At 39.3% G+C, this 13,954-nt stretch overlaps 1 protein-coding gene across 2 annotated transcripts; it reads left to right on the plus strand.

The window, feature by feature from the left end:
• The first annotated feature begins 7,693 nt into the window (after positions 1-7,693).
• LOC132066585 (uncharacterized) lies at positions 7,694-9,019 on the plus strand. 2 transcript variants are annotated; one of them, XR_009416862.1, is made up of 3 exons: positions 7,694-8,411; positions 8,513-8,629; positions 8,731-8,942. XR_009416862.1 is itself a non-coding variant. In XM_059459872.1 (2 exons), the coding sequence occupies exons 1-2, from the start codon at positions 8,283-8,285 to the stop codon at positions 9,013-9,015; spliced, it is 414 nt and encodes a 137-aa protein (XP_059315855.1). In that variant the 5' UTR covers positions 7,694-8,282; the 3' UTR covers positions 9,016-9,019. The 2 variants fall into 2 exon arrangements, 1 of the variants encoding a protein (XP_059315855.1); XM_059459872.1 differs by lacking the exon at positions 8,513-8,629 and having other exon boundaries at positions 8,731-9,019.
• Positions 9,020-13,954: the final 4,935 nt, after the last annotated feature.

A 13,954-nucleotide genomic window follows, 5' to 3' on the forward strand; every position in this document is an offset into this window, starting at 1 on the left:
GACAATATTGAGGACTTCTATTCTGATGATGATTAGGGGTTATTTTGGTTCACTCTCTTAGATTTTGGGTCATTTAATTTTCGGACTCATGCGGTTAATTTGTATTTTTGGTTTATTATGAAGTCATCAATTTGAACATTTTTAGTATGTTTGTAATTTGCTTTGATTCTTATAGTCTGTTATTAATTTATATAATCTTCTTAGAGTTATAATACATAAAAAGTTTAACAATTCACAATTTTTTTAAAAAAAAAAACACACAAATAAAATAGTACATAAAGGGTGCGGATTACATAATAAATGAAAACGTACAACTAGTAAAAATAAAGTACATAAAAATATGTCATGACCCAATTTAGCTAAGTCAACCTACCTTTTCCACTTCGGTAGGCGAACCCTCAACCCAACAATAGTAAAAACATGAATAAATAAGTAAATAAGCGAAAGAGACAAAATCACGTAAGCCTGACGATAATGATATAGAAATATGCGGAAGTAAGGAAAATACACCCCAGAGTCTGGTCTAACCATACATAGCATCTAACTAGAATCTATAAGTCTGGAATTATCAATAATACATCAAAAGTCTGAATATGTCTCGAAATAGCAAATAAGACATAAATAAACGAAGAATCTTCAAGACGGCGGACGTCTTCGTGCTTACCCTGTAGACTCTAAACAACAACTCTCGGAATGAACATCAGCCACGAGAAACAGAGGTCAATCCCACCTAGAATTCTGCATTCATAAAAGAATGCAGCAAGTGCAGGTCAGTACAAACAACAGTACTGGCAGGTATCTGTCACGACCCAACCGGAGGGCCATGACGGGCACCTGGAGCTAACCCACCGGGCACCTCTCCTCGTACATTCACATTCGTATCTAGGTGAGTCATATCGCTTATCAACAAAATCTATTCCTCAATATTACCATTTCCAACGGGTAAAACACTTTTATATCAACATCAACAACTACGCCCATATACATATACATAAGCCGATGAGACATAACAAAATAATATATCAAAAGTATGAGCAGACAAGGCAAAAGATATCTACTATACATGACTGTCTACGAGCCTCTAAGAAGAGTATAGATAATCATCATAAAGACAGGACAGGGCCCCGCCATGCCCACATAACATAAAAGAATAGTACCCACAGTTGCAGCTCCGGATCAAATGGAGCTCCTTGAAGCAATCACTGGATATGCAGCCTAAGGATCAAGTCTATCTCATGACGCAGCGTTCACAAATAAAAGGGCGTCAGTACGAATAATGTACTGAGTATGTAAAGCATAATCAATAGCATAATGGAAGCATGAGAAATAACATAAGATAGAAGAATCATGGGAGGATAGGGCCATTAATACCTCTAGTAACAATCATTATGTTTTCTTACTCTTTTTCTAATAGGAACCTTCCATTCCTAATTCTTACTTGTATAATGGTACCATACCCGACCATAGAGGTTCGGTGTCTCACATACCCAGCCATGACAAGGCTCGGTGTTATACATACCTGGCCCTACCAAGGCTCAGTGTTATCCGTACTTAACTGCAGTGGTGCACGCACAGTAGATATCATACCCGGCCACATAAGCTCGGTGTTACATAATAGTCATACATAATTATCAACATTTTCGTCATCATTGTTTTCACTATATCCTTCTTTAGAGGATCAACTATCATATAATGAAGGTAATGGCATTGCGAGAATACCAAGAATCATGAGCTTTGTTAATTCTAGGGATGAAGTCATTTTGGAAGACATTATGAAACTCATGTGAAGGTATATAGTGATGGGATCCTTCCTTAATGAGAGAAGGGTTAGCCTTACATACCTCTTTGTCTTCTTATACTTAACGTTCACCGTCGAAGCTTGAGAAATCTACATTTAGAAGTATTCATACCTTGGTTAGGCCTTAAAGATACTCTTGAATTCAAACTAGAATAATTCATGAGTTAACGAAAATTGGACAGCATTTCCCCTATCCCATCGACTTCCACCATATTACAAAACAACTCCCAAACAACCATAATAACATCCACAACATCATAATCAAGTAATCACATTCCATTAAGTCTTCAAAATTCATCCTCATGTTCAACATATACTAACAACTTCACACCAACCCTTAGCACATTTTCATACAACGCTTCTTCATCATTATCATTACTTTTTATAACAAGATTATATCCATATCATACTAAGAATTATGATTCAAGTTGGCTTACTACTCAAAACATCATGAAAACTATATTTAGACCTCATCTTCTACTATCTCCTTCTACCCAAGTTGTTTAACAACTAAGCATACTTGATAACATGAAATAAGCATGAAAACTAACCTTTTATCTAATAAGAATGAGCTTTGGAGCAAGCTATCAACTTATATGGAAACCCTAGCTTCAATACCCAAGTTATTCTTGAAGTCTACTAACTCTAGTGAGCCTTCCAACACATGAACGCCTTAATTCTTGCTGTTTGATCTTTGTTTTCTCTTGGGTTTTAGTGGAATATGCTTGGATAAGGGTTTTGGAGCTTTGGAGAGTTTGGAGAAAGTGTGGGAAATGAAAAAGGAGCAAGGGTCGCCCAAGTATATAAAAAGAAAAATCTGACCCGACCCGATTATATGGCCAATTGTACGGGCCGCATAAATTATATGGTCTGTACAATTGGACCGTATAATTCTACCAGAAACTCACCCTTCTCTGGACGCATTGTACGGATCATTATACGGGCCGTATAAATTATATGGTCCGTAAAAATGGCCGTACAAACTGTAAATTCCCGAAACTCATCCTCGCCGATTCGTTTGACTTCCAATCCTTGTGGAGCCTTCTTGGTACTTATGTAACACTTCCTTAATCATCTAAGAGGCCCTATAGCAGCCCCTCAAGACATCACTAAATACGTATCGAATCAACTATCGCGAAAACTTTTCCAAACATGACTCACATTTCACTTCCTTCAACAAACTTAGTCTCACATGTTCATATGACTTCGAAATCTTATGGCACGCACTTGAAGCTATTTAATACTCTCCCTAATCCCGTAAGGCTTTCATATTCACCTTAAGCTCACATTAGTCTACTCACAAGGCAAAAATCCAGAAATCTCCGAGATGTAACAGTATCATACGCTGACTAAGACTAGTTGACATATGTAAAGACAATAAGGTAAGAGGAAACAAGCAAACTATAGAGTACAAGTCATGCTTCCAAGAAATTGACTCACATAATCCAGCCTTGATATAACAACTAGCCCCAAGTGAAACAAATATCCAAGTATACCGAAAATCCAGTCCCATCAAGACTAATCAACACATAGCCCACATCAAATACAGTCCAAGAATATGACCAACAAAGTATCCGAATCATAAGCAACCACAAAGCATAATCAAGCAATGCAATATGAGATATGAATGCAATGCAATGCCTGTACTCTTGTACTCCGACAGCGGAATACCTTCATGCCCCGATAGCACAACCCATGGGGGACCCACGAAGTCCAAGCACTGTCACCCGCACACAGCTCAGAGGACCCAATTTTCCACAAGTATTGTAATATCGGTGTTCCATATCAGTCCCTCGCACACAGCTCAAAGGTGACTTACCATGTTCCATAATCATCAATGTTCCTTCTCGTTTCTATCAATAGTGCCAGTCACACAGCATAATAAAATGATATGAAATGAATATGGAACGATGAAAGTACAAACAATGAATAATATCAAGTTCAAGTTGTGCCACACATAGCGCATCAAATATGAAATGAATATGGAACGATGCAAGTACAACAATGAATAATATCAAGTTCAAGTTGTGCCACACACAGCGCACCCATATCATCAAAAGTGATCCACACAGTAATCATAACGAATCTCCAATTTTCATAACAATAACAGCCAACTATCCCAAAATGGCTATACCAATAACGAGGCATACACTAAGTACCAATATCAATATCAAGTAATTTCATCCTTCCGATTTACTCCCAATTCACAAACAATCCACCAATTTATTCACAACGTACCAACCAGGGTCCTATGGAGTCTATAGGCCACTAGCCCAATCAAACAAGTCACAAGCAATACCAAACCCTAAGGCAAAATCCAACCCAACTTCATACCCGAAGGTTTACATGAAGTCTTCGACAATATCATCTAAATATACGCTTCGCTAGTCGAAGTTTCACCACAAGGGTAAATCGTAAGCTACGTGGAAGGCCGAGCAAAGAATATCACCAACAATCACTCCTTAGACTTCCCTTTCCTTTGAGCCTCGAGATAAAGAAAGTCTAGGCACATTCGAATCAAGAAGGACATCAATAAAATCATATTTCTATTCAAGACCTAAATTCCCAACCTATGGAATGGGGTTTATGAACTAGAAAGGTAAAATTAGGAATCTATAGGCCTCAACATGAAATTAAGCTCTAAGTGATCAATTCTCATCAATTACAAGCTAGAAGAACCAATAATTTACTTAAATTCAGATTCTAGGCAAAAACTCCAAATTTGGGTATAAACTCTAACTTTAATTCTCACAAATTAGCCACTAATTATGAAGGAATCATGCAATAATAGATTCTAATCATCAATTCCACGCTTAATCAAGCCTAATCCACCAACAAATCGAGGTTTTATAATTAACAACTTATTCAAGAAAGAAACCCAAAAAAACCCACTCTTATTCTACCAAGTTCGAGTCCGCGACTTTTGTAGCACAAAAAAAAAAAAATTGAACCAAAATAGCACCAAAAAAAAAAAAACATTAGTAAGTTTCACGCACTAAATTAGTGCGTGAAAGGACCAAACTGCAAAAATGCAACTTGGGCCTTTCACGCACGAATTTAGTGCGTGAAGGGGGTCAACAAAAAGTCACCCCCTCCTTCCCCACCACAGACCCGATCAGTTCCCCACCAACGCCATTAACGCCATTTTCAGTGGTCCCCAACCCCCCAAAATGCTATTTTCGTGTTATTTTTCAATCCAAAACTCAATATTCTTGGTATATTGAAGTGTAGGAATAAGTTTCTAAGGTTAGATTTTGGAATTGAGCGGCGCAGAGATCATTTTGAAAACTCAAAAAAACCTTCAATCTAGGTATTTCACTACGAATTTTCTATTACATTGCTAAATATATTATTACCCTAAGCATGGTCATTGTGTAACTGTGGTGGATTTCCTGTTTTGAGCATTTCTTTTGTGCGGTTTTGGGCAGTCCGTATGCACTGTTGGGACTGCCCATTTTTTCATTTTTTTTTTTTAATTTGTTTATCTATTGTTAATTAGTTAATTATTTATTGCTTGTTTATTTAGTATTTGTTAATTGTTCGATTAGCGACTTAAGTATTTATTAATTGTTAGACTAGCTATTTCAATTGTTAGACTTGCTAATTATTTATTTAGTTTTTGTTAAGCCAATTGTTTATTTGTTAATAATTTCTTAATTGTTTAATTAGTTAATTAATTGTTTATTTGTTAAATATACGATAATAATTTATTAATTTTTTGATTAGTTACTTAATTGTGTATTTATTAAATATATGATAATAACTTGTTAATTATTTGATTAGTTAGTTAATTGTTTATTTATTAATTATTTATACTAATTGTATGCTAACTAATTGTTAATTATTTGACTTATTAATTTTTAATCTTTATATTTTAGGATTGAAAACCCTTAGTTTAGGATTCATAACCCGTAGCTTAGGATTGAAAACCCTTAATATAATTTTCGATAAAAGATTACATAACTAATATTACTTGTTAATGATTTATTTAAAATACGTAAAACGGATGTACGGGTCACCACAATCCTTAATAAAATTTTCGATAAAAGATTACATAACTAATATTACTTGTTAACGATTGATTTAAAATACATAAAACAGATGGGTCACCACAATCCTTAATAAAATTTTCGATAAAAGATTACATAACTAATACTACTTGTTAATGATTGATTTAAAATGCGTAAAACGTATGGATCACCACCCTCTTGATCCGGGCCCTTCGACCGAGAGTTACTTGTATCTTCGGCCGAGCATAGGTCGCAACATATATGGACATCGACCTGCGGCCCGAGTCTCGAGTGTCCGTACCCCAGGGGACTCGCATGGGAGATCTTAGTCGCCGCCGCCCACATCCTTGTGTCCCGGATATACTACGTCGGGGCGGTATCTACCGGTGCGTCGAAGTTGGTCGGCACAACACGATAGGTCGCTAGTGACGGCATTGATTGAGAGGTGGCGACCGAGAGGCACACATTTCATCTCCGCACCGGCGAGGCTACCATTACCCTTCGGGATGTGGAGGTCATTTATGGGCTACGGGTTGATGGACGCCCATTGTATATCGAGGAGCCTCCACGTGCGCCGCCTTACCGGGATGAGTTGACTAGGCTCACCGGTTTCGCGGCTCCGGACGGTCATATTTCCGCCGTAGCGGCTTTTGTTGTCGGCCCTTTACCCTCACTTGCGCCTCGCGGACATACGCAAAGATCCGATTGAAGAGGACACGCCTCGGCCGATGTTGACCGACGTGCGCATCTTTACCTACTCATCATATTCGGGGGCCATCCCGTTCCCGAACACTTCGGTTCGCATATGAGCTTTGAGGTATCTTCGGTATATCGACGATCTAGCCGAGATAGGATGTTATAGTTGGGCGGCCGTGCCGGGCTACATGTACCGAGGATTCCGCCGATGTTCTATGGGCACGAGGGTAGGTCCCCGCATTTTTGCTCGCTCCTTCAGGTAATATATTTAAGTGTGTGTAATTAAACACAAAATATATTTTTTTTAAATGACGACTGATAAAATATTTTTTAAATGACTATATCAGATATGGGTGTGGACTAGGTTGAGACCTTTTCAGCCCATACCAGCTCACCCTCCCGCTGACTATCTTACTGTGCCGATGCCATACGCGCGGAGATGGTCGCGAGGCATACGCCGACGCGCGGAGACGCACCACAGCCTTCTCCCCTTTAGGGATCAGCTAGACCGCATGACGGCACAGATGGTATGTTCATATTTTGGATCCACACGCTAGACCACATGGCTACTATTTTAGTCTTTTATTGTTAACTAGTTCAATTTTTTTTTTACAGGCTTTTATATGGACGCCGTATGATCATATTTTGGATAAGCTGCCGGCGTTTTGTAGGGCTGGTCAACACATGTGCATGTCGCGGTGTCCATTGATACATATGGATATCGTTGAGTATCACACGCCGGATCACGTGTTACGGTAGTTTGGGTATGTACAGAATATACCCGCGGCTACGATTTAGGAGCATGACCACTATGCGAGGGACGAGCGTGCGGGCATCGATGATGCATGGCGACTCCATATGCAGCAGCAGGTTCAGAGTTGGGATGTGAGGATGACGAGCCTAGCGGTGGTCGGACATGACACTCCGATCCATGTGTACATGGAGTGGTATATGCGGATCACTCGCATCATTATTGGCAACCCCTCTAGGCGTCGTCCAGATGGCCTAGGATATGTAGCTCTCGCAGGAGCGTACGAGGCGCTAGAAAGTTTTATTAGTCTTAAACTTAAACCATCGTCTTATGTACTACTTTATAAATTTATTCAATTGTTAATATTTGCAAACATATGTAGGTACGGACCGTTCAGACGATGCGCTATGAGAGCGCTGCCCGTACGGAGGTCCCCCGAGACGGCGGAGTATGCAGCATGGATGATTGAGCTTGTCGAGACTAGTATGAGACAGGCACATGACTTTGAGCGTCTCCATAAGCATGTTCCCGGTGCCCCACCTGGGGCAGCAGATGGTCGTGGTCGCCGAGGAGCTGGTGGCCGTCGCAAAGGTGGTAGGGCTGACAGAGGTGATGAGACTCCGTCGACTTCAGAGATCCGGCCGGCGACTACAAATATCCCATCGACTTCTCATTCCCGGCCGTCGACTTCACAGACACCTCTGTATACGCCGGACCCTTTTTCAGATTATGTGCCCTGGCCTTCATTTCCACATCCACCAGTTCGTGATCCACAGGGTGAGCGGCCGGTTCGTGATCTACAGGGTGGCCTACATCTGCACTTCGACGACTCCATGTTCGAGGACTTCGTGTTTGATATGGCACCATCTGCATCTCCTGCTCCGGAGGCCGCTCAGGAGCCCTCTCACCAGGCATCTCAAGAGGCCGTCGACACACAGCTTTGACTTTTACAATAAAATAAAATAATTTATTAATTATTTGTTTATTTCAGGTTCATTTTAGAATAAATTTAAATTAAATTGTTTATATGTTATTTCAGGTTCATTCCTCTGCGCCTGTGGACCCATCTCCTGCACCGGGGCCCACTCAAGAGACCGTTGAGGAGCCAGCTCAGGAGCCCTCTCACCAGGCATCTCAGGAGGCCGTCGACACACAGGTTTGATTTTTACAATAAAATAAAAAAAATTATTAATTAGTTGTTTATTTCAGGTTCATTTTAGAATAAATCTAAATTAAATTGTTTATATGTTATTTCAGGTTCATTCCTCTGCACCTATGGACCCATCTCCTGCACCGGGGCCCACTCAAGAGACCGTTGAGGAGCCAGCTTAGGAGCCCTCTCACCAGGCATCTCAGGAGGCCGTCGACACACAGGTTTGATTTTTACAAAAAAATAAAAAGAATTATTAATTAGTTGTTTATTTCAGGTTCATTTTAGAATAAATCTAAATTAAATTGTTTATATGCCATTTCAGGTTCATTCCTCTGCGCCTGTAGACGGGTCTCCTGATGAGATTGACGAGGAGCCATGTTATGAACCGGCCCCACTGCCCACCGTCATTTCCCATCGAAAGCATGTTATGAACCGGGGTTCGGGTCGAAAGAAGGGAACGAAGGGAAGCAAGGATGATCATGCCATAGAGCATGTACAGATTAAGAGAAGGAAGGGGGATGGAGATGATGGTGGTGGTGGTGGTGGTGGTGGTGGGGTTAGCCTTAGGCCTAGCCAAACTCTAAAGGCTCCCACTTGTGGGACATGAGATTGTGAATGTTGTAAATAAAGTGTACATTATATGTTATTATTTTCTTAATGATAATTAGTTATCTTAATAATAACTCGTGCGTGCGACGTATGGAAAAAAAACGTGATTTTAATAGGTTAAAAAAAAAAACCAATATTAATTACAAATGAAATAAAAGTGTAAGGGGGAAGGGGAGAATTAAACAAAAGTACACTCTTTCACGCACAAAATCTGTGCGTGAAAGTGCAAAAACTTAACCTTTCACGCACAGTGCAAAAACTTAACCTTTCACGCACAGAAACTGTGCGTGAAAGGCTTTTTCTTCTTTCACGCACTAATTTTGTGCGTGAAAAGGTCTCCGTTTTAAAAACATGTATTGCGCACCATTTTAATGCGCACTGTAAGTATTGATTTGACAACACACCACGCATGATAATTTCAGGAATCTATGACATATAAAGGCTTGATTTGACAATACGTTGCTGCACTATTTGACCGTTTTAATACAACTTGTATTGCGTACCATTTTAATGCGCACTGTAAGTATTGATTTGACAACACACCACGCATGACAATTTCAGGAATCTATGACACATAAAGGCTTGATTTGACAATACATTGCTGCATTATTTGACCATTTTGATACGACTTGTATTGCGCACCATTTTAATGTGCAATGTAAGTGTTGATTTGACAACACACCACGCATGACAATTTCAGGAATCTATGACACATAAAGGCTTGATTTGACAATACATTGCTGCATTATTTTACCGTTATAATACGACTTGTATTCCGCACCATTTTAATGTGCAATGTAGGTGTTGATTTGACAACACACCACGCATGACAATTTCAGGAATCTATTTAACTTGAAGGCTTGACGAGTGAAAAACTCATCAATTTCATAAGTCTAAGTCTTACAAGTCATTCAAAAAAAAAACCAAACTTCATAGAAAAAAATGTCTCAAAATGCTTCAACTGTTAAGGTTTCACTATTTTGGGATAGAGATATCGTCGAGGACAATTACTCCATTCGTTATAGTATCAAACCAAAAGCTCATGTTAAATTTCCAACAACTTTAAATTATGAAACACTAGTCAGTTACATGCACAAAAGAATGAAAACTAGACCCACTGAGATTGGAATCTCACTAACTGGCAGATATCCACAAACAATATCAAACGGTGTAGTGCGTTATGGCATGCACAATATCAACGATGATGAATCTTTGAGTGATTATTTGGGATCGCCGGAAGAATATCGTGATTTAGTATTCATTAATGTTCTTGAGATATATGTTTAAACTTGTGCAGGTTCCCCATCAAAGATTGTATTCGAAACGTTCAAACCGTATATAGTAAACTATAAGCAACAGAAAGGGATTTCTCGGGCGTAGACGCGCTTTTGAGATGGTCTTTGGAAATTGGCATACTTCTTTTCAATCGCTGCCAAGGTATATGGCAGCTTTACAACATTTTAATCATGGTACTGTTGTAGAATGGCGGCTTATAGAGGGTAAAATCTTCAACTTCGTATTTTGGACATTCAAACCATGTATTGATGGTTTTGCTCACTGCCGACCAGTGATATCAATAGATGGTATGCATGTATATGGTGCCTACGACATCAAGCTCCTAATTGCAATAGGAATGGATGCCAATGGGTCAATATTTCCTCTTGCTTTCGCAATTGCCGCTAACGAGAGCAACGACACATGGGGGATCTTTTTGACCCATTTGAAAACTCATGTTATTAAGGATCGTACCGGCATATGCGTGCTGTCTGATCGTCATAAAGGCATATTGCACAATATGGATAATTTATCGGGGTGGCAGCCTCCCTTTGTTTACCATCGCTATTGTTTAAGGCACTTGAAGGCAAATTTGCAATCAAAGTTTCACAATGACACTCTAAACAAATTGATGTGGGGGGCTGCGATGGAACATCAACAACGAAAATGGGCTGCAAAAATGGATCTGATCAAGGCAGTGAGTGAACCCGCATACGTTTGGTTGATAAAGCTCGAAGTTGAAAAATAGACGCTTCATGCCGACGGAGGCAAAAGATGGGCATGCTCACAACAAACAGCTCAAAGTCTTTCAATGGCTTGCTCGAAATCGCTCGAGGACTACCCGTCACCGCAATGGTGAGAATGACTATCAAGCGAGTTGTGGAGCGATTTGTGGTTAGACAAGGCGGTGCCGCAGCGATATTAGCCGACGGCGGGACATGGATGCCAAAGCCCTTCAAAAATATGGAGCATTATAGAAAAAAATGTGGGCATCACCAAATGACCGAGTATGACCCAATTCAACATGTGTATGAAGTTAGAACGGGCTATTACAACGGTAAGGGTGGAAACGTGCATACCGTTTATGAGGCAACAAGAACATGCACTTGTGGTAAGGGCAAACGTACCACACGCCGTGTTCTCATCGTCAAGTGCTTCGAGAGAATGAGAAAAAAGAACAAGTTATGTGGCGGGGGAATACAAGGTCCACGCTACCTTAGAGCATATTCCGGCCAATTCCACCCTCTTGGTAATGAAGCTTATTGGCCAAACGAGCCGTTTTCGATGGTTGCTAACAAGGATTACATCAGGAAATTAGGCATTAACTCACGGAGTCGTAGACCCAATCAAATGGATGTTAGTGAAAGAACTTACTCTCACAAATGCTCTACATGTAAGCAATATGGCCATGACAAGCGTTCGTGTGGGCAACAAGGCCGTGGTAGTACAAGCACGTCTCGAAGTAATAGAACCTCTAGAACTTGAAGATTGTATAGTTATTGTAATTTATTATTGTATTGCTTTGAATTAGTATTGTAATTAAATGGAATGAATTATTTTTTAATTAGTATAAACCTCTCGTATTGGATGAATTATTATTAAATCAAATATTTATATTTGTACATTCAAATATAATAAAACACTTAAATCAAAACCCTATAAATATGACAAGTTTCAAAACTTACTTCGGGCACTTTAGAACCCCTAAAACAACGGTCCAAACGTTTAGGTGGACTTGATGTAATGAGCCGACATTATTGTACGCAAAAAAAGATATTAAGTTTTATATAAAATATTGATATTTTGGGGTTTTGAAAAATGACTAATCTTTGCCCAAAGTATGGAAAAAAACGTGATTTGAAAAAAAAAAAAAAAAAATAGTTGACCCCCTTCACGCACGAAATTCGTGCGTTAAAGGCCCAAGTTGCATTTTTGCATTTTGGTCCTTTCACGCACTAATTTAGTGCGTGAAACCTACAAATGTTTTTTTTTTTTTTTTTTTTTTTTTTTTTTGGTGCTAGTTTGGTTTAACTTTTTTTTTTTTTTTGTGCTACAAAAGTCGCGGACTCACCAAGTTCTATGGATTTTCTACCATGAATTCTTACTTAGGGAGGGTAAATGAAAGAGATTAAGATTAGGGAACTTACCCTCATGAGAAATCTGACCAAACCCTCTTAAAATTGCCTCCAAGATGCTAAGGAAATGTAATTTTTGGAATGGGAGGAAGAAGGGTTTTCATAAGGCATTTAAATAAAAATCTGGCCTGTCGGCCGCTTCAGCGGTTCGGCCACCGCTTTCATGCTACCGCTTCGGCTGTTCGACCAATGCTTCGGCGGTTCGGTCAAGCTTTTGCGCGTGCTTCCGCGCCAAAGCGGTCACCAGACACCAAAATTTTCTGGTGTCTTCATATACATAAAAACACGCTACGAACGTACTCGTGGGCTCAGAATTTCCATCGGAGGTCTCGTTGACCGAGTCAACCCCCGATACCTCAAAACTAACTTTCCAACCCAAGTCCCAAAATGCACCCGAGTGCATTGGGAACCGAACCGGATATACACACAAGTTCTAAACGACCATTCGGACCTCTCGGAATCGACGGATTTCAGATAAAGGTCCGTTTACCCAAAAGTCAATCCTAAATTTTCCCAAAAAGTCACCCAAATCATATCCAACCACCTTGGGAAGTGTGTCAACGGTCCTCTCAGGTCAAATATAAGCTAAACAAGCTAGGGGAAGGGTCAAAGAGAGCCGAAAGGACTACAACAACCAAGCGGGTCGTTACAAAATAACAAACTAAATAGAAAATACATAGAAAAACAAAATACAAAGAAATATTAAACATCATAAAAAAAAATACATAGAAATAATAAACAACAACAACAGCAAAATAAATAGAAATAATAAACAACAACAACATAGCAGAAATAATCTTCCAAAATTTCGATTTTCTCGTATTGAGTGTCTCTAAAGTTAGTCTTGAAAAAACTTTATTTTTCTTTGCATTCTTTTAGCAAGACCTCCAAAAGGTCAATTTTTCCTTAAGCTTCCATAAGCTTAAACTGCAAGTCAAACCTCACGGTATCTCTAGTGATACGTGAGGTCGGGGTATCTCTATCAACATGAGGCTTTTTTATCTTCGCCGCCACCGTTTTATCCACGGGAATGCTATCTTCCCAACGAAAACATTTGCAACCACCCATATCCTATAAACATTACAATAAAATCAATTTTAAAAGTAAACTATGTAGATAATGTGAAAAAAATTTAAACCCTAAAACAATTGTAAAAATACTTACTTCAGACACTTTACAACGCCAAAAACGATGCCCCGGATTATCTAGGGTCCTTGATGTTCTTAGCTTACAATAATGACCACATTCACAAATATCGGGTTCTATAGCAAAGTTTGACGTTTCAGAGCTTTGAGACATGATTTTTTTTTTGGTGGGGGGGGGGGGGCTATATGATGTTGAAAGAGTGAAAATGGAGAAGGTGCAAAAGAGTAACTTGGAAAAATGAAGCTGGTAGGGTTTTTATTAAACACCTATTGCTCACTAAATTAGTGTGCAAATAGGACTAAACTGTAAAATTGCAGTTTAGCCCTATTGCGCACTAATTTAGTGCGCAAAGGGTAGTTTGGTTACTTTTTTTTTTTTTTT

Source organism: Lycium ferocissimum, chromosome 8 (assembly GCF_029784015.1).
Source record: "Lycium ferocissimum isolate CSIRO_LF1 chromosome 8, AGI_CSIRO_Lferr_CH_V1, whole genome shotgun sequence".
Classification (NCBI taxonomy): Eukaryota; Viridiplantae; Streptophyta; class Magnoliopsida; order Solanales; family Solanaceae; genus Lycium; species Lycium ferocissimum.